The sequence below is a fragment of the Motacilla alba genome, chromosome 3 (assembly GCF_015832195.1).
Source record: "Motacilla alba alba isolate MOTALB_02 chromosome 3, Motacilla_alba_V1.0_pri, whole genome shotgun sequence".
Classification (NCBI taxonomy): Eukaryota; Metazoa; Chordata; class Aves; order Passeriformes; family Motacillidae; genus Motacilla; species Motacilla alba.
Genome location: NC_052018.1, coordinates 43,407,876 through 43,433,703, shown reverse-complemented (window position 1 = coordinate 43,433,703; position 25,828 = coordinate 43,407,876). Strand labels below are relative to the sequence as shown.

Here is a 25,828-nt window from a genome sequence, read left to right as displayed (position 1 = left end):
CATCCAACAAGAACTCTGAAACCTGTGGACAAAATTAGCGGTTCTTCCCCATCCCACCCAGTGATTATGAGAGTCAGCGGGACAGAAGTGCTGAAGCACCTCAGTTTTACAGATACACAGTCAGCCACGTAAGACGCTGGAGAGAAGACTGACCTGAGCCTGAGGAGACCTTCTTGAATGACCTCATCGTCTTCTGAGGAACCTAAAATCAGAGAGCTGGAGTCAGTACCGCGTTCACTGTCCCAGTGTACCGTATTTAATTACCTCATCTCCAGTTTAACGGCTCATTAGGAGGCCATAAATGGCAGGGCATTGACTCCATGAAGTGACCTGTAAACCTACTGTTTGAGACTTACCTAGCTCATCAGAACCACAGTGAGATAACCAAGGCAAAAGAGAAAAAAAATCAAGTGCTGCTTCCCCCCCCCACCCCTCAGCACTAGTAAAAGCATTGCCCCTTTCATTAGTCTCTTATGAAAGCTACACAATTGATGACAAGAGGGAAAAGACACAGATTTGCAGAATATTGGAAGGTGTTATTTTCCTTTATCAATATTTAATTGCAGTAGGTAACCCAAGAACTAGTGAGTTGTCTTTACTATGCTTAAATTGTATATATAAAACAATCAAGTCATACCTTGTGTATGATTTAAGAAAAGCCAATAAAATAATTCTCCAGGATTCTTTCATGGTCAAAATAGTAACTCAATGCCAAGTATCAACAGAAAAATGCTTTTAGTTATGACTTATAAAACTGTAGAGCATAGTATGTAATAATATTAAATTCTAGGTCTCAATCTAAACAACATCAATCAGTCATACAAATACAGATGTGTGACTTGACTGCAATTTATAAAAGTGTGCTTTTTGCTCTAGTTGAAAAAGGCCTGGCTTATTTTGTATAATGTCAACAAAAATATCACACAGACAAAACCGCTGCAGATGGCACAAAGCATTAAGGATAATACCTTGGTTTTGGAGTATTCTTGTTACTTAGGTTGTCCAGTTTGCTTAACAAATGAAGGATGAATAGATTGGAGCATGCACAAACTCACCTGCCACAAGCCTGTCCTCCTGTTACCCTCTACTGTATTTTTGAATAATCTATGTTAACTGAAACCCATGCAAAAAGAAACAAGGAATTGTAGTATCAACCTGTTTAGCTATAAACCCATTTCTCTTCTGTTTTAGAGAAATCTGAGTTCTGTCTTTTTTCCAGTTTAAGAGAACATCTGGACAGCTATCCTGCTCTCTTAATAAAACCAAAAAATAAAATTTGATATCCTACTAGGAGTGAGCAAATTCAGAAGAAGAATGAACAAAACCAAATCAGAACTAATTTTCTCAAACTTCTTTTCCCTTACAGTCAAATACCCTAAATCCTTTCCAATGCCAGAAATGGGAAAAGGGGGTGGTACAATCATTCTTTTTGGTGCAACAACACTGGCAAGCTAATTTAGTTCATCTTCTTTTGTAGTAACTAAGTTTTTTAGTGGAATTGTGTGGACTTTTGTCTAGTATCAAAGCTAACTCTGCTTTTACACCTTCAAGCACTGAAGCCCAATCTCTTGTATCTGCTTCTTTGTTCTGCCAACCTGTGGCCATGTGGCTTTTGTGTCTTTCAGATTTACTTGCATTATTTATGCAACATAATGAAATATGCAAGCATAGAGTAAAGGATCCGTTCTTGGCTTTGGAACATAGCCTGCTTCAGTTTATGAAGGGATTAAAACTAAGTATTTGGGGGAGTGGTGTTGGGATTCAAAGGAGGAAAGTACAGTTATTAAAAACTGTAGCAGAAAACAGGACAAGTTCAAGTTATTCTTGTTTCCAGTAATGTAATTTTGTAACACATTTTTAGACACATATTCTAGAGGGTCATATAATAGATTATTAAGCAGAAACACGGATATCTATTTTTTATAGTTATTAGAAAAAGCTTCCTGATACAATACTTAAACCTTGACATAAGATGTGTTAGTGTAGAAGAGCCTGGTCATTTCAATTCTATGAACTCATTTAAATAGATTAAATGAGAAACTATTCTGGCATGTATTTTACTGTATTCTACTGAAAGACATACAAAATCAGTCCCTGATTTAAATGGAAGCAGGTTTGGGCTCTGAAATGGCTCATGGTGAACTCTCCTCTGCCTGCTTATGCTGTACAAACCAAAAAATTATTCTGGCATTTTACTTCTGAAACTATCTTGGCATTTACATGAACTTTGTAACTGCAAGTAAGTAAATAAATGCTGCTGAGGAATTGTGTACTAGACAGCAAGATATTTTCAGAAAAAAAAAGTCACTGGCTTTGAAAGCAATCCTTATTTTAACTAGGCATTCACAGCATGCAGAAGGATACTGTAACAGTCAGCATGAAAAATAATGCAAGAGAACACCATATGGAATTATTGCTGGATAGAAAATACAATGAAAAGTGCAGTATCAGGTAAAGGAACACTGACAGACTCCCAACAAAGGTAATCCACTTTCCTCTACAAGTAGCACATTCTGTAATTCAACTAACTTTACAGCTTATGTAATCTATTTCTGACAATTTATCGATCAGTAAAAAATAATAACAAGCTTGTATCTATCTAAAATGAATTCTCTGAGTATGGATTATATGAATTGTTTTAAATTCATTACCTTAAGCAGGTTTGCTGCCAAAGGATTTAGAAACATTGTTTGTTTGGAAGAAAGTAAAGCAGACATAAATAGTTATTCCACTTAACTAAGATATATGCTTTCCTCCAAAAGTAAGTTGAAAAGAAAAATTAATATGTTAAACTTGTTTCTTTCACAGTGGTAGCCAGGAGACTGTTTTCTTCCAGAGTAAAGCCAGCAGTATTTTTTTAAAGAATGCTGGGTATTGCAAGTATGATTAGAAAGTAGAAGAACTAGAAAAGAAAAACCACCAATGTTTATTTTATAACAAACAAGGAAAATAGAGATGCGAAGGAATAGGGAAAAACATTCCACTTTTGAAAGGATCTTCTTTCAGTTTCACTCATCAGGAGTGAAGACTTAAATGGATGAATGCTGCAAAGTATACACAAAATTTTAAAACTCTGTGGACAGAACCCAAGCATAGTTAGAGCACAAAACATGAGTTTTTAAAATGTATCTATATACACATACACGCACACCAGTCAGATATTAACAAACTTTGCTGTCACTTGAACCAGTCAGTAAAAATTAACCTTATTTAGTGTTTTTGACTGCTGATAGAAGTATTATGCACACAGTATTTTCATTTCAAACCTCCCAAATGTGTGTTGTCTGACACTCTGAATTTACTTTTTTTACACAGATTCCTCAATGTGCAATTCTAAATATTGGATTTCCTCCTGAGATGTTTTCATTTAAACTTTTTTCTTCCTTTTCATTTCATTTCGTTCAATATAGTTACTTTGAAATGCATATATAAGAAAAATTAAGATTTCCTGAAAGGATACTTTTACAGTATCAAGTATCATGTGTTAATGTCTTATGTAATAACAGGGTGGATAAGGTTGAAAGCTCTCACAATTTATTTCTTTGTTTAGCCAGAATTTTCTTTGCTTTTCTTCCATACTTTTGTTTATACACCAATACAATATTTTTCTAGCATGTGAAGGTGAAAGCAAGCATGCGTGAGATATTTAAAAATATTTTCACAATGCTGATTTAAGAAAATTAATTGAACAACTAGCAAATGAAAACTTAGCTTTCTTTGCTAATTTCACTCTCTTTTGTCACTGATCTGAAGGAGAGTAACTACAGCTTCAGGTAAATAACACAGCTAGGTAATAGCTCAGATATGGGGTTTTTTTTCTGATATGAAAGAGGCCAAGCATATCTTAGTTTTTAGGAAATGAACAAACAAACATCCAGTTATGCACTTTTTAATTATGTGTAAGAATGTCATTTGACTACAGTGAGAACTGGAACAAAGAAAGGCAGAATGTGCTTGCACCACTGTTAGGAATCTGATTTTTTTTAGGCAATAAAAAGGGTAAAGAACTCCACACAGTATCAGAATGGGAGCCAGTGAAAGCTTGACAACTCTAGGATCAGAGTTTCTCCTCAAAATTAAATGCTACTACTATACTGACAATTGTTTAAGCAATAAAAACTATTAACCGTTTATTTAGTTTAAAATGTTAATAATACATAACAAAGGAATATGCTGAACAAGGTTATTGTTGTTTAAAGGACTGAAATTAATTATATACAATTTTCATATTTAGTGTATTTGATTTAGTAAAATCTGCAATTTCTTGTGGTCTGCATTTGAATATACATATACTAAACAATTATCATAATTGTTTAATAAAAAAAGCAATGTAAACCAGGTATGTTTCAAACAATATTTTGTGATTTAAAGATGAATTTTTTTAAACACACAATGTAAAAATGGATCACTACTGTTCTACTTCCTACATATTTAAAGTATTTTGTTCCCAGTTTGCTGTTAGCAAAGGCATTTGAAATTGCTACACATCAATTTGTTATACAGCAAATGAAACAATGAGAAAACTACCTTGTGATCTTATTACATGTTTTCAGATGGATTTTTCTTTGTACTTCTTAAATTACTTCATATCAGTACTTTGTAAGGAAAAGAACTTTAAAAGCCCTAATTCTCAAATCATAAGTAGGTAACATTTTTCAGAGCTTGATCACTGATTTATTTTGTTATTTATTTCTGTGAGAAACTACATATAGAGAGTAAGATTTTATTTCCCCACTTGATAGCTATTTGCAAACAAAACAATGCCAAATGAAGTACTGAGAAAACACCCTGCTAAAGGTCAAATTAAGAACAAATCTTATGACAAGCTGAATTCAGTATTTGTGTAACTTACAACTTTCACCTAGGTTATAAAAATACTGCAGCCAAGTAGGATTTTAATATCATCCTGTCAAAAGTGATGGCTCTACAATTTTTATTTTAAAAACTGAATGATTTTCATTTACTTTTATAACAATTTTATTATGGTTTGTTCAGACATCTTTTCTGAGATGTTTTACATTAACACTTGTTTTGATGGAATTTACACACCTTCATGTATCTCTTCCTTTGCACAAAACTTTTGTCTTACTTGCATGTGCTATTTATCTACAAACCACAGAATCTTCTTTCTTCATTTTTCTTGGGTTTTTTAATCACTGAATTATTACTTGAGAGCACTACTAATTATGGATTTTATAATCATTTCTATTTTGTAATATGCTTATCAAGTACTGATATGGATATTGTCCATTAAAATAATAAAATCAAACATTGTAGAAGGCAAAGAGCAGATGAGTGTCTGTATTTCAAACACCAATATTCACTTTCCTAGAAAAGTGGATAGTTCAGGGCACATCTTTCCCATTTCAACTGGAGTGGACATCAGTCCTGCATGTCAATGGCTTCTATGTGAGTCATTGTTTAAAACAACCAAACAAATAACGTGATGCAATAGTCTCTTTTTATAAACTTTAGTGGAGATAGGCTATTCATTCAAACGAGAAAAAAAAAGTAAACAAGAACATCAGTGATATATAACTAAAATTCACTATCTCTAAAAGAAAAGATGAAAACTTTAAAAACAACGTACACATCAGTAGCTGAAGTAGGTACAGGACATACAGTATCTGAAAAAAAAGGCAAAAACCTAATATGCATTAGAAAATTATTAGTGAATGAGTGCACACATTTTAACAGTTGAATTTCTAGTTGTTATCCTGAGGTGTTTCATTACTGCATATGGTCAGCCTATAGAATATTTGTTAAAAAGCTTCAGAATATTTATGAAAGCTTGGTTTAGCCTAAATGTGATCTTACTGATATAAACACTGAACCAATACCTTCAAATCGTTAGAACACTGAATCTTAGACAGCAGATATAATAAAATACTAATCACATACACATACTAGTTAAACAGGTATTAGGTCTCTCTAATTACTGCATTTGGACATAGGGCATGCTGCAGACTGGAAGTAGGATTATGGGGAAGTGGTTTGCTAGAAATGATAAGCATGTGCACTAATGCCAAAATGAATGGACCTGCAATCTAACTTTATTGAAACAATAGCATAAGCAGGATTTTTTTTTTCTAAAATCACTGAAAAATCAGAAAATGGCTACACAACCCTCTCATCTCTGAAGCAGTAATATTAAGTACAGGTGGTGGATTATTACATGTTAACTTAAGAAATGCATTTAAATATTTTAATTTAAGACAGACACATTTTTGCATCAGTAACAGCACAAGTAATTCCCTAACAAAAATACATTCAAGAAAATAGGGAATTGTGTAAAACTACTTCTATTTCTCTATTAGAATCGACTTGTTAAATATTACAGTCCTTACTCTTCTGTATAATTAAGCTTTTGTTCAACTATGAAAAAACTAGAAACTGATTGCTTGAAAATGAGCCGCATGACCTTTGTCCTGGTTTGTCACCTCTGACCTTTAATTTGAAGGTCAATTCATTCTGCATATCAATTCATTCTATTTTTAGAAGCAGAATGTATATTTTTAAAAGTGTTATCCTCCCATATGAAACACACCATGTTGGTTTTGTCTTTTTTTTTGTCAGCCTCTACACATCACACCAGAGGAGCATATTTGCTTTTTGTTGTGCAACTGTATTTGAAACATCCAGTGTGCAATTACAGAAAATGAATGCTTGTCTCTGAGATGAAAAAAAAGCTTTTATTTTTTTTCATGTGGTAGAGATGTTGCAGCACATTAAAGTGAATTTGGAAAAAAAGATCTCCAAGACAGCATACCTTTCTGAATTTATCTTTTTTAAATAGACAAAAAAAGGAGAAAACCCTATACCTGTGTTTGCACTGCTGCTGACGGATACCTGCTTTTTCCTGAACCTTCCCGGTGCCACGAGTGGTTATTTCGTGCCCACTGATGACATGCTGTTTTGATATTCACTTTCAGAACGTCCTATCACAAACTGAACGTGTGGTTAAAAACAGCGAATACCAAGTTTTTGTCTAGTTGCTGGTTTCATCCGCACACTTCCATTTCACATAGGTAACTTTAAGCTCCCCAAGTTGGCTACTAAAAAATCTGCGTTGCTGGGAGCGCTCGTGTTCCGAAGGAGAAAGCGCTGTAGTATTTGCCATTGATTGTGCTGTCAGCATGCGGTACGGGCGCGGTACAGTGCATTACAGAGAGTCCGCGGGTGAGAGCACTCCCGTGCCGTGACCCGTGCGCGGGGGCAGCTCGGCCGCGGCGGCGCCCGGGACGGGCGGGCCCGGCAGTAACATGGCCGCGGCTTCAGCACCGCGGACAGCGCCGCGCCCACGGAGGAGGGGCCGCGCCCGCCGCCGGCCCTCGCCGCGCCCCGCGGGGCACCGCGCCGCCTGCCCGCGACCCCTCGGCCGGCACGGCCGCCCCGCCGGCCACGGGGGATGCGCGGCTGCCCGCCCGGGGGAAAGCGCTCCTGGGGAAGCCGTCTCCCCGCCCAGCGCCCTGCTCGGGGCGACGCGCGGCGCCTCGCCTCTGCGCCCGAGGATCGCGCTGCGCGCCGCGGGCTTCAGCTGCCGCTCGAACAAAACGCTGCCACGGGGTTACAAAGCACAAAAAGAGGAGGAACAAATGGCTTAACCGCTTGGGCTTTAAAATTCACTTCTGTGCTCGGCAACGCAATGTGAAACACTGCGTGTGACCTACCACTGCGTCCTGCAAATGGCCTAGACTGCAGCTGTTCAGGCCTAGGAGGGAGAGCATGTGGGGTTTCCTTCTTCCTTCTGTCTTCCCTCCCATTAAATTCTCAGTACATGCCAGCTATCAAATTTTCAGATTAATTGAAATTAAAGAAAAAGAAAAGTTTTGATAAAAGTGAGACAGCAGCACATGTCCTTTACAGAATGTATTTTAAAATGATCAGAGTAGAAGGCAGTTACTTTTGTAATACACACACAGGCAGAGTTCTCAGTACAGCTGCATATTTGTAACTACTGTAAGGGACAAACATCAGATAAAATCACTACCTTTGCCATTACATACATGATTCATTTGACTACAGCAAAGGAAACTTGACTTCCTGGTGTATTAATAATTTAAGTCATAATTTAATTCAACATTGATTCTTACTACTCTTGTACCAAAGGGGAAAAGAAATCATCATTCTTTGAAGAAATATGACTTAGCTGCATATATTACAAATAATTTTTCAAACAAGTTTGTCAGTATTACCTCCCCTGAAGTTTTAAGGGGCACATTTTTGTTTGTTTGTTTGGGTTTTGGGTTTAGGTTTTTTTTCAGTAGTATGTTTTAAAAAATAAATGTAAGCATACAGGTATCAAAGAGTAAACATGCACTACTGCACTTCAGTACAATGTTATATCCAGATATCACTAAAAGTATACTCAACTACATGTGAGTTAACTATGACCAAATTAAGCTGTAATTATTTTCTTAGTGCCTGACGACCTGCCCATGACAGGACACTTCTCTATACTTGCAATTTTTACGCAAGATGGGAAATTCCAAAACAGGTGGGAAAAAAACCACAGCCCTGTGAACGGCCTATTTAAAAAGAACAGCATGACCAGTTACATAAGGAAAAGGAGTCAAGTCTGTAAACAAATCGGTGTAGCATGCACTACTGTTTTGTCCCATCACTGCAAGATCATCGTACATCATTTACTCACCATCACTAACAAGCTAACCAGCTGGTAAGAGAGAAACAAGTAAATGAATCAAATCTCTTTAGGTAACATATTTATCAGATTAAAATGGGTAATACCCTCATGTTAAAGCCAAAAAGATACTTAAAATTAACTTAGAGTTTTCAAATTTATTTAGATACGCCAATTGCGTATTTTATTATAGCTTGGACAAAATGCGCGCATTGCTGCTGTTTACTGATTTTTAGGTTAACGTTCTCATTCGATAGCTGGTTATCTGACCCGCTCCATGGTGTGCTACAATGACACGACAGCCGAGTGGAGCTGCCGGCGCTCAGACACGGTCGCTGCCCGCGGAGCCCGGAGATACCGCGGCCGTACCCTCACCGCGGAGGCAGCGGCCACGCGGAACCGCGGGCGCGCAACCAGACAGGCAGGAGCAAGGCGTGTTGGAGGCATTTCGGCACTTTATTGGTTCTCCCCCGCACCGCGTCCCGCACCGTGCCTGGCCGGCACCTCAGAGCCAGCCGCGGGGCTCCGTGTCACAGTGCCCCGGAGAGCCCGCCCGCCCCCTCGCCGGCGGGGACGCGCCCCCGGCACCGGCGCGCCGCGGTCCCGGCGCTGTCCCCGCAGCCCCGCCGGGGGCGGGCAGCGCCCGGCCGCGACCCCGCGCTCCCCGCGCCGCGGCGGGAGCTATCCAAGATGGCGGCCCCGCCGCCACTCGCGTTAAACCCCCCGCACCGCGCACACGGCGCCGCGCGTGACACGCGGCCCCCGCCCGCCCCGCCGGTGGTTACCGCAGGGCGGTCGAGCCCCGCACCCTTCGGGGCGCGCCGCCTCCGCCCCATCCTCCGCTCCCCGGCCGCCTCGGAGCGGTCGCCTCGCCCGGCGGGTGCCGTCCCGCCGTCAGTTCGCTCTCCTCCCCCGGCCTTCCCTTCCGCCGGGCCGCGGGCGCCCCGCGCCGGTCCCTGCCCGCCCCTCCCGGCCGCGGCCGCTCGCCGGGCGGTCACCGCCATCCGGCGGCGGCTGTCGGCGGGGCGCGGGCCGCCCCCTGGCGTCGGGCTGCCGCACCGTCCCCGCGGCCGGTCCCTCGGCCCCGGCCGCCACCGGCTCTCGGCGGGGCGCTGCGCCCCGCGCCCCGCTAGGCGCGGGGGGCGGCTTCGTCCCTTCACCCTTTCCTCTACCGCGGCAGCCGTCGTCGTTCGCGCTTGACAGGCGGCGCGGCCCGGCGCCCCCTTCCCCCGTGCCGGCGGCTCGGGCGCAGACGGCCGGGGCCGTAGCGGGCGGGCTCAGGGGCAGCGGCGGCCGGCGGAGGAGGGGGCGCGGCGGCGGCGGCGAAGGGAGAAAGGTGCGAACCCGGAAGTACACCCGCCCCGCCGCCGCCCGCAGGGAGCACCCGCGCCCGCACACATAACAATGCGGCGCCGCTCCGCCTCCGCCCAGCGCAACTTTTCCGCCGGCACTGGAGAAACCCGCCGGCCGTCCCCTCCTCGCGGCCGCCCACCGGCGCCCTGGCAGGTGCGGCGCCGGCGGGAGGGCGAGACCCGCGAAGGGAGAGGTGAAGGGAGCTCGCTTACCTCCCGCACGCCATGGTGGCCGGGCTGAGAGGGGCTGTGCCGGCGGCTGCCGCGGTGGCGAGGCGAGCGCGGGGGCTGGGGGACACGCACCCACCGACGGGCGCCCCCGGCGGGGGGCTTTGCCTTCCCGAGCCACTGGGAGGACGGAACGGAGGAGGAGGAGGAGAAAGCGAGCTGCGGCGGCAGAGGGAACCGGTGCTCCCGGCGGGAAGGCGGCGGCAGTAGCAGCCAGCGAGGAGGGGCGGCGGCGGCGGGCGGACACGGCCCCGGCGCTGGCTCACGCCGCCGCAGCCGCCGCGCACCTGCCCCGCCGCCCTCCCCGCGGGCGGGCGGGCGGCACCGGCGGCTGCGCGCGGGGGCGCTCCAGGGCAGCGGGAGCCGGCGGGCGGGGCGGGGCCGGCCGCGCCCCCGGGAGCCACCCGACGGCCCCGCCGGAGCCGACGCTCGCCGAGGGCGACGGCCCCGGTCGCCGCATCCAGCCGACAACCTTCTCCCCCAGGCGCCGCCTTGGCTGCGCATCTTGGAGGCCATTTGGCACCTGTGGTTGCGTCCGGCTCCGCCGCCCCGAGGACTGGACTCTCCAGCTGCGGTGTCCTCTTGCGCTGCTGCTCACCCCCAAATCTGCCGCTAGCAGGTGGGAGGGCATCGGTCCTGTGTGGACGATCTTGTGCGTCTTATCAGTACTTTAACCAACTGCAGACCTGCAGGTGGAGGGTCTGCTGGTGTGCAGTCCACATCCACAAAGCAGGCAGGATTCCCATTGTACAACTGGTTTGTCCGGAATTTGTCCATTCCCAACAGTCTTGCAGCATGATTGGCTTCCTTTACTGGCATATGAGACTTTAAAAATGCCAAAGTTTTGTTCTTCTAGCTTGTCCTGACTTAACTGTGGAATACCCCAATGGTAGTTTGCGTACTGTCATAAGCCAGCACCAACTTCACCCAAGGGTATATTGTTTGTTGTTCTAAAAACAGAAGGATTAACAAAGTTTGGCTACCTATGGAACCCATGTTCCACATCCTTTTCCTACCAATTCACTCTACACAGGCTCCAGTAGTCACCACTTTTCACATACACTAGCAAAATGGATATGGTTCTCAGCAGTGTGGTTCCTCACATGTGCCGAGGATTAGCCAACTGGTGAGTCAAACAGTAGGCAACTGGTGAAATCACACCATCTTCCATCTGGAGAGGACACTGATTAGCAGTCTCATTTTCCTGACTGCTGGTTTTTGTCATGACACATAGTATTTCTGGATCCTTTATGTTGAATTGGGCTGAAACTGTGAAAAGGGTTCAAAATTAGCCTGAGAGCAAAGAGATGGACATCAAATGCAATTCCATTTCCTTAAGAGAACAAGATAAAAACACGGACTGTAGTGAGCCCAGTTCACATGTACTTTCTATCATTAGGCGTTAGTATGCCTGCCTTGAACTTCCCACTCTTGGGCTTTCCTTTGTAGATTTAATTTTTGAGGGTAGAGTAAGGTTTTCAATAATTTATTAGCATTTTTTTGTGTAAGTAAGCACAAAGTCAGCACTAAAATTCTTATCATACACAACTTCCTTTCAACAGAAAAAGCTTTACACAGAATTTTGCTCTGTGATCTTAGCCTGTGATTAAAGCAGCTGTGGAATGTCTCTAGCCCACAAGTACTGTGCCTTAGCTCAGAAAGGTTTTGTGTGGAACAGAGATGTTTCCAAGGCTCAGGAGGCTCAAGGCTTCCAGAGACCAAATGACCAAACTGTCTCACTTTCACTTATCTAGGCACAGCCATAGAAAGCTGTTCCATGTTTCACAGATGAGATTTTAAGTACCTGCATTTATCTAGAATCCTAATATTTGACTCTGTTACCTAGAATTCAGTGCATACTCTGTGTGTATATGTATAAATCTAGCCTAGTACAAAGCTATATTACCTTAACACAACTTTAGGTGTATTTGGCTAATAGTTTGAGGCTACACGATCTTTTCTGAAAAACAAACAAGCAAAACCAAATCATGGTTAGAAGTTGGTTTTTCACTTATTTTTTATTTACTTTTTGTAGTTGGGGAAGAGTTCCTTCCTGGTACCCACTATTTCTGCTGAGATATTTATTTTTGCAGAAAAAGAAGCTTCCCCATATGCTTTGTTTTGCTGCGCCCTCAGAATACGATGTAACCTAATTTTATAGCAAGTTTGTATAAAACAAATTATATATGGAGCATAAGCAGAATTGAACTCCTTCAATAAATCACAGCAAACAGGCTTTGAAAACACGGCACATTTTTTTTCCCTATTGCTTTCTCTTTTTTCCAGATTTTTTCCACTGACCTTGTTCATAGGGTTTCCCCCTGAGAACTTGCTGAAAAATTTGTTTCTTCCTATGCAGATTAAACTGTACTAGGCATTTTCCTGAGCCATGGCACTTCTTCCTAATGTGACCTGTTAAAGTGGCCTGTCGTCCCAATCCACATTTTGCAGATGTGCTTCTAAGTTTTTTTTCCTCCTCCACTGCATTCCCAGACCCTTTTCCTCTTCCTTCTTTTAGCCTATCCTATTTGCCCACTAACTTCCCATACTTCCCTCATGGTTTTCTAATCAGCCACCCCTGTCCTTGCCCCTCAAAATTAATAGGAGAGATGCTGCTGCATCCTGAACATATGTATGACAGCTCTTCCAGCCAACAGTAATGCTAATCTTCATAAACTCATTTTCACATATTGCAGACTAAGCTATGCTGGCCAAAGGACACACTGATATGACTGAGATGCCTTGGCAGGGAGTCTGCCTCTGCTCCCCAGTTTCCAGGCTTAGCTTTTTGCCCCTTGGAACAGCTCTAATCTCAGGAGACTATTCCTCTTAATCTGTGCTTTTTTTTTCTCATTCTGGTCTTGCATTTGTCTTTTTTCCATTTCACTAACAGATTTATTTTTTAAAACCACATCAAGTCTACTAGAAAACTCAACCAAAAGAAATTACTGCAGTTTTAAAGCTAAATGTTCCCTGCATGCTAGCAGCAAAAGTGATATGAAATGTGCTATGGAAGGACACTGGTGAGGGTCTTGTTTTCTTTCCCCCAGAAATGCTCATGGTCCAAACTGTTTCTTAGCTGTCAATGGCTGTGTACAGTTACATAACTATCTCTGTCCTCTTTTTAGCCATTAGTCTCCTTCTTTGCCTTTGGGTTCCTTTTATTTTTTTAATGATCCCATGAAAATGTTAGTAACAGAAGAGTTTCCTATTTTCCATGTGTCTTCCTCCTATTTTATTTGCATTTGCCAGTGGGGCCAAAGAAGTGAAGTGATTTCTTTAGAAGTTTGTTTGAAAAAGCTTTGCCAAAATATGCTGTTCTGCTTTATTTTGTGGTCTTATGAAAATTATGCAGCATTTTATGAAGCTTTAAATTTTAATGTGAGATTCTCAAGAATGTTCCATTTGCAAACCTAGGCAGATATCTAAGCACATGAACATTCAATATGGTAATCAGAGAAAATTATTTTATCAAAAATGACTTTTTAGGCATTTATTTAGTTGCTGCAAAGTCAATTTATTACACAGGCACACCCAGAGTGCTCTGCCAAGCCAAGCCTTAACTGTTACTTCTCCACACCTTTTCTAAGCCATTATTTATCAACTTTTACCAAACTAAAAAGGAAGATGTGAACCCCCACAGTGAAAGCAGATTCTGCTTTCTGCTGTTTAGGCCAAGGCCACACATGTAGCTCCAAAAAAAGTGTTGGCTTGAGTTTTCCTATTAATGGGAATGAGCATGTCAGTATGCGTCGCATAGGTATTGGTTTTACATCAAGGAAGAAGACAAATATTTTGCCCTGCCAAACCAAGTATAAGGGACTGTTCTCAGTTTATCTGTTCCCTTTATCATGTTTTGTTTCATTGATGGAAAATCCTGTGCCCAGGTCCTCACTGCTGGCTTGCTTGCTCAGGGATATGGAAACTCTCTGGCCACATCTGAATTAGCAAAATGAACAGGACCAAAATGAAATGCCAGAGCACTGGTTGTGCATAGTCCATGAAGTGGTTTAGTGCCAACCGGGCTTTGCCAAAACAATAGGTGCCAGGCTGTGGCTGAGGAGCTAGCATAGGAGAAACTGAGTGGGCAGATTCCTATTGGTCTGGTTTTGGGAACAGCTGGCTAAAACTCTTGTATGTTTGTGAGATGTGCCAAGCTAGTAGCCACAGTGTAGCAGAAAATGAGCCCTGGACTTTTTTGTTCACTGGTAGAGACATGGCCTTGACTTCACAATGAGTTTGGTGAGAGGAGGGGAAGCGGAAAAGGAGGGGAGCAGGGGAATGTCCACTATGAGGGCTTCCTTTTTAAGAGCCTGCTTTAAAAATGAGACTCATAATTGAGTGGTTTCTGCTCTGGATTTCTTCTGTATTTTTCATTATACCACCATTAAAGAAAAAGTTAGTAAGGAGGAAATAAGGACTCAGGTCTCCTTGTGTCCAGGTGATTCTCCAAAGTGGTAGTTTTGACCAAGTTTTCAAATGTTCTATTTCTGATTTCAGGATTCAGGATCAGTTCAAACAGAAAGGTTTCAGAATGCTTCTCTTCAGCATAATTAGAGAGTGGAGGTTATGGCACTTTTTAAAAAGGAGAAGTAATATAGAGCTTTTCATATAATGCTCATCAACAGCATCAGCAAAGAGTCTGAGGCAGGATGAGGGATTTATGGTGAAGCTGTATTAGTGCACAAGGTCTTCACACATAAACAATTATTCAAAGGTATGACAGTCATGTTCAAATACTGTTTTAGGAATTCAGGGACATGGACTTGGTTAACCATTACTATTTAATGCTTTTTAAATCAATATGTGTAGCCTTTAAGAGTAACAACCATAAGAAAATATTAACATTAGGAATAAATTTTACGTTATGGCTGAGGCTGGTCTATGGGCTTTATTGCATTACACTGGATGTGGTTTTCATCAGCTGAAACTGTCTGGCTCCTTAGAGCAGCTTGATTTAAGGAGTTTGAGCTAGTTTCCTTTGGGAACTGCAGGCTCAAAAAATTGAATTGTTAGCTGGTAGAAAAAAATTACAGAACATTTTTGAAAGTGTACCGTGATGAAGAAAGGAAATGATTACTTGGAGTTGGGGGCGTAGAGTGAGAAAGTGCCTGCCTCATGCATCTGTGGGTGGAAAGGCACAGTTGGCTTATACATTTACTTTGTTTCTTCATCTACCATTGCTCCAATCACTAGAACTAATTACAGTCAGTTAGGTCAGCATTTCCCTATTCTATTGAATATTGAAAAACCAAGCAGAGAAGTTAACATGATTTAGAAAGAGCTTCTCTGCATTTCCACTGGACTAGAATAATATGCAACTAGAATAATAACGTCCAAGCCTTCATTTGCAGCATCATTCTTATTGTTACTCATGAATTTTAAGAATGAAACATTAATTGATAAGCAAGGCTTAAACTACTCAAAAATATTGTCTCAAAAGATTTTGTTTCACTCCTGGCTTACCTCTGCCACTTCAGTTTCAGTCAATCAGAATTCACTCATAGGTTAATTGCAGAAATAAACCACATTGCTAAAGGGTGAACTGATTGAAAGTGACACTGATTCAAATGGAGACTGCTTTGATACAGGAGAGTCTTTCTTCATATTTCCCATACCCTTTTAAATAAATAAATAAAAAAGACAATGGAAATAAAAGCATGGCTTTTTAATAAATTTTGAAGGTTTTTTTTCTGCCTAAAAGTCAGTATGGTTTAAGTCCCATTGTACTTGATATCAGAAGAAATTTGGAAAATTTCAATTAGGCAGAGTCCAAGTTAAAATATGAGTGGGGAAGGAAGCATTGAAGGGAGATCCTCACAAATCCTACTTATTTATTCTTGTAAAAAAGCAAGAAATGCAAAAAAAAAAAAAAAAAGGCGTGACAGATAACAGACAGAAATAAAAATTGCAGAGAAAAAGAAGGGCTCCTTGGCCAAAGTAAAAGCTGAGCTATGAAGTGGAGCTGTGGAAACAGAAAGATCTCACAACTTTTTCCAACAGATTCTGCAGTATAAATAACAAAGGCATGTCTGAGGCTCAAAATAAAGGGAACAAATTGGTTAGCTACAGAACGGTAGCAAAGATTCTCCAAGCAATCAGGGAAGAAATACTGATGATGAAAAGGAGGGCAGAGAAACTGGAGCGTCAAAAATTTGACAGTCACTGAAGGACCAACTGTGTGAGTAGCAGTAATATTTGGCTGGTTAATGAAGCCACTGAAGAGAAGACTCCATGCCAGAGCTAGGTGGACATGGAGGAAGAAGGAAGGCAGGAGTGACACTCAGCAGCTGAAAAGTTCAGTGATGAACTGTGAATGTATTAAAAACCTCTAGGTGTCTGACATTTTTCTGTCTCAGGAACAGAACACTGGCATGAGCTGACTGAGACTCTCAAGTTATTAGGCTTAGTGATTTTGGCTAAATTCGTTGGTAGTAAAACTCCACTGCAGGCACTGGAAGTATCAAAGAAATTATTCTGGACCTCCAATGCTACAATTTATATAGACCAAGATGTAATTAAGTAGCCAAGCATGTACTTTCTAGTTTTAAATACTGTTCTTTTCCCAAGCAGTTTATTTGTACTTCAGCAACATATCCTTAATGTAGGCAGCTGAAAGTTGCCATTTTTGTGTTTCTTTAAGTACCATGCTTCACTTTTCCTGTGATAAAGTATCCCTTTCCTTATCCTAGCTCATTATTTTTTCAAAACACATAGACCCAAGTGTCCCATTCCTATCTTATTACAAAGAGATGAAAATGGAAGTGACACAAATAAATGGGGAGAATTTTCCACCTGTATATATAAGACTGATTTTTCATACTGAGAAATTTTACCCAATGAGTAAATGTAGAATAATCAAAATGTAAGTAATTTTGATGAAAGCACACTCATATATAATTTTCAGGTTATTTGTTAGTAGTGTCTTCTTGAGACCCTTATTAAAGTAAGAGTTGCAGGTGACCCAACAGAAATAGAAGAATGATCATTTCCTGTGGCCCAGTTTAATGAATGCATTATCTTTAAACCTAGATTTCTGCATTGGGAACAATAACATACCGATGCTGTCTAATGAAATCAGCCTCAATTGTCATGACCTTTCGTTTACTTAACCTTTTGCTTCCATCGTTAATTATATGTGTTTTATAGTTAGTGTAGAGGGCATGATCATTAGCAAAACCTATCAAGCTTGCTTTCTTCAGAAGAAAGAGGAAAAGCTAACAAACAAGTCTGGAAAGAAGTAAAGGGATAAAGCATTCATGAGAGAGACAAGAACTGGACTGATAAACTTTCTGGTGGCAACATACAAAGCAAGTAGTGGGTAAGACATTCTTGGAAAAAGCAGAAGATATTTGCCCACATATACATGGTTTGTACTTGTTTTGGTTTTTGCCTCGCATAATCAAGGGTTACACTAATAAAAGGTTGTAAACTGACGATTCTCTGAAATCAAGTCACACTCATCTGGATTAACTGCATATTTAAAATATATGACCTGGTTTAGAGCTTGCAGTACCCTTCTTACCCTTTCAAACATACTGATATCCTTCATTGTTTCAGAACCTAAGGATTTTGCCTTTTCCAACTTCTCTTCAAACACTAATTGTTTCTAGAAAAAACTAAAAAACACTGCAAGTACCTCTTCCAAAGTTTTGGTCTCTACCAAGTTCCTTTGAACCTGCAGGACTCCATTTAAAGATGCAGTTTTACTTTTGAAAGGGGATTTACTAAGACAAAGATTTTATTTCCTTGCATTACTTAGGTTTCCTGGGCAATGGAAGACCCTTGAAGGCATTTTATTGCTTGCAACAATCTTGTTTGAAGAACAGTGCATTCTAGGAGCATATCCCAGGATTGACAAGAGCTGTAAACTTGATATGAACTCTACAAAACGGACAGACATGAAGAAAAGACCCAACAAAAATATCCCTTTTCTATTTAAAAGTCATGGTAGCTTTGATGTGGATTTTTGCAGGGAGAGAGTTGAGTTGCTTTACACTTTTTGTGAGATAAAACCCAGAAAGAACCTGCACAAAGACTAAGAACTGTCATAGAGAAATGAGAGGTTTTTAAAAGATGAATTTCATAAATGAGTTATAAAGGCATTTTCCCTGCTCAAGTGCAAAACTGCAAGGAGTGATTGATAGATCAGACAGTCACAGTGCCATTCAGTGGGACCTGGATGGGCTGGAGCAATGGGTTGAGAGGCATCCCCTACGTTCAATCAGGAGAAGACAAAAGTTTTGCACCTAGGAAAGAACAATTCCATGCACCAGCAAATGTTGGAGGCTGCCTAGCTGGAAAGCATCATGGCAGTAAATGAGATGGGGATTCTGGTTGATATCAAACTGAACAGGAAAGATAAGCTGGAGTGAGTCCTGCAATGGGCCACATAGATGATTCAGGGATTGGAGCATCTGCTGTGTGAGAAGAGGCTGAGAGAGCTGGAGCTGTTTAGCCTGAAGAACAGAAGGCTAAAGGGGGAACCTGATCAATGAATATAACAAATACCTAATGGGAGAAGGAGAGAAGACAGAGCCAAGTTTTTCTTGGTGATGTTCAGTGAAAACACAAGAGGCAATGGACACGAGCAGAAATATTGGAAATTCCATTGAAACACACTTTGAAAATCAAATGCTGACATAGGTTGTCCAGAGAGGTTGTGGAATCTCCATCCTTTAAGATAATTAAATTTTGACTGGACCCAGCCCTGAACACCCTGCTGTAGGCATCATTTTTTTGAGCAGAGGAGGATTGGATGATCTCCAGGGGTTCCTTTCTCAGTGAATCTTTGATTCTGTGATGTATGAAATAAGGCAAGCGATGTAAAAGATATCACATTAGTTATGGTAAAAAATGCTAATCTAGGTGAAACCTATATCTGCAATTCAGCTGGAACTGTACAGAGCTTCATGGGCTCACTTGGGTGGAACAGCTTGCAAGATCAGTGCTCATATAAGGCCATGTCAAAATTAAGGACATTGAATAAAATGTAGGTCTTCTTAACTTAAGACATGAACTCACCTGGTCAAATACTTGGGTAATTCCAAGTAGAATTTTTACAGTTGAATATGATATGATAAGTGCATTGTGCAAATTGGAGCTGGTCAACTAAGAAATAAATCGCCTGCTGAATCCAGACAATGGCTTTAGACAGATCTCTTAAATGTATTTTTGAGAGCAGAGGTAACCAGGGTGACATCTTGTTCTGTGCCTCTCAGTTTAAAAAAAAAAAAAAAAGGAAAATTGGAAAATTCTTTGTTTTCTGAACATCTGCAATGTGCAGACCAGAGAGTTTTCCAAAAAGTGATTGTTGTGGAATGGCAAATGTTTCCTTCCTCAAATCTGCTCACTTAAACCAGTAATGCACTGTATATTCTGGCATGCAGATCTGATTTTATCACCAGGAAATGCACTCATCAGCTGTGGGCACAGAGAAAGTGTCTAAGGACTAATTGGCTCCATAGCTTTCTCTGCCTCTTGGCCAGTTGACTTAAGGTAGCCAAGGTCTGTATTATTAAACTCTCTAAATTTCAAATAGTGGCCAGGTCCAACCCCATAATTGGAAATGGTGCCTCCTCCTTCCAACTTGAGAGTTGTGCCCTACACTGCAGAGAAAAAAAAAACCTAATAACCTAATTGGTTCAGTGTTTATGCAGTTGAGTAAGTTCCTGTGTTCAGACCCATCTTCTGTCACTGTTTGGTTTACTACTGTATGTGCATCTGTATGTTTTTCATCCCAGTATCTGAAAGCCTCATAGCCATTAATGAATTTTATTTCTTTTGACAACCATGAAAGAAATAGAAGTGTTCTCCTAATTTTACAGATAGGAAACATAGACTAAAATAATTTATTTTCTTGTTATTGCTGATGGCTATATGATTGAGTTGAAAAGCGAGCTGCTATAACAATTTCAGCTTAGTAGCCTATTCATTAGACTATTTATCTTAGAAAGTAAAACCTTAAAAATTTAAGTAAATTGAATTTGATTATACAAACATAGAGGTTAATTAGGCCATTAGCAAAGCTGAAACAACTGAACTCTTAAAGATTTACTATAGATCACAGAGATCTGAGTAAATAAAAGATCAGCTTTGAAAGCTTCTCTGAGAAAACATCTGAGAATATCATGTGTAGAATTTTATATTTAAGGAAGTGTTCAGCTTTGCATTAAGTCAAAGGGAATCACAGATCTGATCTGATAAAATAAGCACAAGTTTCCGCAGCTTTCATCACCTTTCAGTTAAAAAAAGTGTGTTTACCTGAGTTTACATATTTTGTTGTAACTTCTACACCACTGATTAACTAAGTCAACATACAGTAGCTATTTGAAATACTCTCAGATTATGATCTGATTTGAGGTAAATCCCCCTAACCATACAATATGAATTTAAAAGAATTGTAAACCATACAATATGAATTTAAAAGAATTGTAAAATTTAAAACGCACTAAACACAAACATCTCAAACACAAGATGTCTTACTAGAACAGGAATGAACACCACTGTAATTACATGAAATAAATATCCTATATCAAGGAAATTGGGGGAAATATTCAACCAGTTTTGAAGTAGAATGTAATTTTGAAAAAAGGAAAGTATTCCAAAGTTATAGATTAGGTGTAATATAATAGATACATATATATTTACTTACTAAAAGTAATTTCATCTCAAATAAGTGTTCATTTGGAGTGTTCATGACAGTAATTCAAGAATCTTTGGATGACTGAAGAATTTTTTGATGGCTTAAGAAATTCTTTTCTGTTTATTGGTTACTGGTCAAAGATTATAATCAGATAAGGTCAGTGCTCTCCTAATTGTACGTGTTACGCAGTGTATCAGTGCTACTTGTCACTTAACATACTTCCAGTGAGTTATTTTTGGTACTTAAAAAAATATTAACCTCACTCTAAGGATATAGAAATTAGGGCTATTTTGTACAATGGAATTTGGGAACTCTAATCTGTCTGCTAAAAATTCTTTCTCTGATGGGAATAAGATTCCCTCATCTTCCATTTTTACAGCACAGGAATGAAAACATCTCTTAATGAAAGACTTTAGAGAAAAGAATTTTCCACAAAATTTGTTAACCCAACTCTTACTGCCTTTCTAAAAAACTAACTACCAATCTGAGGAAAAGTCAGAAATCCTAGACAGCTGTCTCCCTCAGCATGCCCTTTCCTTAATATAGGTGACAAATGGGATTCATGCACTTCAGCTAGGTAACATGCTACATATGTTACTTTAAAGTTAATAGTGGAACCCTTAGAGGAACATTAAATGAAAACCAAACCACAACAAGGAATTTTCTGTAAATCCTTATTATAGATAGATATAGATATATAGATATAGATATAGATTATATAGTTACAGAACACTTCCTTGTAGCCTTCATTATAGCCTTTTCTGTGTTTGGATAACTAATTCTCCTTAAAAATCCCTGTGCCATTCAACTATAATCTGACACTTAATAAAGGGAGACAAGCCCCATTCAGCTCTGTAGAACCATCCTATTGTGCTTAGCCAGACCTGGAAACATGTAAATAAACAGATACGCTAACACAGCTGGAAGTCTGAAGTAAAAAAGGATTACTTTTTTTTTTTTTTTTGAAAAATCAGTCAGCAGCTTGGGGGGGTAAATAGCAAGAATGAGGAAAGGAGGAGATAAGCCATTTACCCCTTCATTATCTCTATGGTCAGAAAAAAAGAGAGACTGTTAAAAACAGAAGGGAATTTCAACTGAACCTGCATCATCCTGCACTGATTCACCCCTCCAGGCTCTGTCTGTGAAAGCTGAACTGTAGCCATGCAAGTATCCAACTTTTGTTTACTGAAAAGCACCTAGAGTTTAAGAAGTGAGTGAAGCAGAGAATAGGTGATTTAGATTATGTGGGGTGAATTCTTTTTCTTTCTTGCTTTTTTCTTACCTGACATGTCTTTTTTAAGGATTCATGCAAATAGAGAGGAAAAAAATCTTCAGTAAAGAGCTTGCAATTCAAAATAAGAATGAAGATTGATAAGAAGGTATCAGAAGTCAATGAGTTAACAGTAGTTATTGCATACCAGTCATCTAACTGTTGTCATATTTTCTGCAGGCATTATGGAAGAAATATAAAGAACCTACTTGAAAAAGGATAATGGAATAGCTGGGCAGTTGAGAGCTTTTAATAAATGCAAGGAACAGCACAGGAAGGATCACAAAGTTGTGGTTTTGTTTGGTTTTAATGATTTTAACAAATAGACTGATTGGAGACAGGAACTGACATCCTGCTAACAAACGACTTCATCACCACAAATTGAGTTCAGTGGGAAGCAGTATGTGGAATGTTGGTTGGAGATGTGGCAGCACTGCCCCCTCCCAGAGCTGGCTGTCCTGTCACCTGCACTCTCCTGCATGAATGCTCCTGCTGAATCCCTGTTGACACAGAAGAAAGTAGACTGGGTGCAAATAAAAATCCTATAAATGAAGCTGCTCTTTCGTTTTCCTTTGCTCCCCCATTCCAAGGCACTCCTGACATTGTCCATATTTTGTGTAAAGCTCATTGTCACTTCTCTTGAGGGACTTCATTGAACAATGCTGCTATTCTCTCCACCTTCCAAAATGTCTGGCCCAGGACTCGGCAAGTGAAGAGCCATACTTCAATATATTTGAAGAAATTAAATAATCTTTTATCCCTTTCCTACTTATATTTTGTTTTAAATGAACTTGGACGCTCCTTCTACCAACTTGTGCTGGTACTAAGGAAATAAGTCTGTTCTTTGAAAAACCAGCAGGCCACTGTGTAAATGATATGCAAACTCATAGAGGCTGCTAATAAATTAATTTTGTCCAAAGAATTTTATCTAACCAGGAGAGATCTAGCAGCAGACCAATTCTCCTGTCCTTTTAGAGTCTCAAACAAAATCGTAATAGAGCATGAAGTAAACAAAACTTGGGACATACACATTTACTATGTGTATGAGAGACAACAAAGTAGTTAGAGGCAAATTTTCATGGAGCAAAGTACCATTGTTCTGCTGACTTCATGTGGCAAATGTGACCTACATTGCAGATTATGTCCTGACCTTTGGAGTACCACCACATCTGAACCCTTGGACAATTCAGTGCTCAGCTGAAGTAACTAAGGAAGGGCTGGGGGCTCTACTTACTCTGTGAAAGAAAGACAGAGATAGAGCAAGCTTCCAGAGAAGAGGATGATCTGGAGTAAAAAATGCCATCAGCCCTTCTCCCTAAAGACAACGTTCCATTTATTACACTGATCAAAGTGAACTTAAATTCTTTTTTCTTCAAATAATTTTTTGTCCTGCTGTTCCCTAATAACTGTTTCCTATCCACAAAATACTACAGGAATTGGGCTTTCCAACTACCAAACTGTCAATGTCAACAGGAAAGGAATTGATTGTGATTGTGACCAACAATCTATGTCATAACTGTGAAATTGCTTTCTCGTCCTTTCTACAGCATTACATTTTTGCATACTCTGGAACTGGTCATCAGCTCCCCTTCATAAAAAAAAAAAAAAAAAAACCAAAAAAAAACCACTCCTCAACATTTTTTTTGAACTTCAGAAGAGAAGGTTGGAGATTTGGTGAAATTTACTGATTTTTTTTTCATTTGGTGTGGAATGTCACTTTCAAATTCACACCATCAAAACTCCCAAGCTTGCATCTTTCCCTGTATTACACTAGAAATTAGGCTTGTGCAGTTAGTCAGTTAAAATTTTGTTAATGGAACTGGATGAAAAGCAAGTTAAGAAAGATCAGCCAGAAAAAGAAAAAAAAATCAACCTGTGTGATTATCTCTGCACTTAAACCTATAAATTAGCTGGACTTACATGGGAAAGTGTTGAAAAACCTGTCTTATATACCAAGAGTAAGATGAGTTTTCTTCCTCAGCTGAATTGTGTCTCACCTCAATCCCCTTCCAAGAAACTCATATATCTACAAGGCACCACTTGGAAGGCTTCTTACCTTGGTCTTTGAGGTACAAAAAGGACATGAAAAACTATCCACAGACAGCTCTTTCCTCACTGTGTGTTTGGGAGTGCTGTTGAGTTCATCACAAGTCTGTAGTGATGGCTACTGATTTACGCATCATGGACCATGAATGGAGGAGGAAACAGCATGTGCTGAAGGGAGATGCAAAGGAATTGAAAATTCAAGGTGTTTAGGATGTCAAGACAATATGCTCAGAAGTCTGCACTTTCACAAGACGGTGCTTGTCTTGCTGCCTTTTTGTATCTCTCTAAGTTTTCTTCTCAGGCAGTGATGCCAGTTGCACTGTTTTCCACTGATATCTGAATCAGCCAGCATTTCCACCTCACTGATGGTAAATTGCATTGTCCTCAGCACCAGTGGGCACATAATTTGGCACGCACATACATTTCTAATATGATTATATAAGGTATTAATATATAAATGAGCTCAAGGATGGAATAAACTGCAGGAGTAGCTTCCAGCATTCTAAGGACGGGTTTAATGTGATATTTGGAAATCAAGATTTCATAGGAGTACATTTAAGATGCTCTTTTTCCCTTAACAAGATTATTTTTTCTATCAAGGTATCTATCTTCTACTAACACATATCATAATGCAGTATACCAGGATGCTCCATTGTGGGCTGAGGCATCAGTAATTGTACGTATTTTTCAAAAGGAAGTTGAGGCCATAAATCCTAGCTGACCAAGAGCTGGTGTAGACCTTTTACTAAGTCCATGGTTGTGCTGACAGCAATATTAATTTAAACTTATATGCTACGGAGACAAAAATACATTAAAAATACAGATCTGCATAAGCTCATTTGCCAAATTCTTAGGAGGTTAAGAAGCTAAAATCCATGCCTTTCAGTTGTATAGCTTTTCATAGTGTAGTGTTTTCTTGTCAGGCTCAAAAACATATCTACGTTGCCAGAGTTTGAATGAAGGAATGAAAAATACAAAGAAAAAAGAAGATGATGAACAGATGGAATAAAACAGGGCAATTTTTTTTTTCTCACAGCTCAGCTTAAAGATCTGTCAGGATATTAAGTAAAATTTATGTGACTTCATGTACTAGAACTTCCTATATTGATGCCCATTTTCGCATAATTCACTTATTAAGGGTCTAATTTAGCAGAAATTTGGGCCAGAACAACATAATGTTTACCTTTTTCAGTGTTGTTACTGAAGAGAATCATGAGCTTAGTCGGCCTGACTTCATTAACTTCTGAGACGTGGTTGTGAGTAGAGACTTTTTTAGAGTATCTCTACTTCCTGTGAGACACTAATCTCCAGAGTCAAAACTCACCTTGCACAGCTGCTGAAGCTATTTTTGTATATCCAAAGTTAATCCAGCTCTGAGCTACAGTAATGATAATATATCTGTTTAACAACAGGGATGGAAACTTTGTTCTTTTAAAACTATCCCTAGCATGTGTTCAGCTGCACATCTTGGATATCCAGCAGATCAGCATCTGAGGAGTTGCTGCTATCATTCTTCCTCAAAGTTATTTCACTTTAAATAGGCCAAAGATCCAAACCAAGAAATTTTTCAGATAAGACCAATTTGGGTTTTCATTAATGTTTAAAATCAAGTTAATGAACATTAATTATTAGGATGATTATATTAT

At 40.2% G+C, this 25,828-nt stretch overlaps 1 protein-coding gene across 2 annotated transcripts in view; it reads right to left on the bottom strand.

Annotated features, from left to right (window-relative positions):
- LIN28B (lin-28 homolog B) overlaps nucleotides 1-9,672 on the bottom strand; it is a 97,621-nt gene extending 87,949 nt beyond the window's left edge. The window contains exons 1-2 of one of the 2 annotated variants that reach the window (XM_038133329.1): nucleotides 9,427-9,672; nucleotides 154-202 (exon numbers count right to left, since the gene is read on the bottom strand). In XM_038133329.1, the coding sequence (XP_037989257.1) occupies nucleotides 154-202; nucleotides 9,427-9,645 (268 nt within the window). In that variant the 5' untranslated portion in view covers nucleotides 9,646-9,672. Of the gene's footprint in view, nucleotides 1-153; nucleotides 736-9,426 lie in introns of those variants that run through there. The other variant, XM_038133330.1, reaches the window with a different exon arrangement.
- Nucleotides 9,673-25,828: the final 16,156 nt, after the last annotated feature.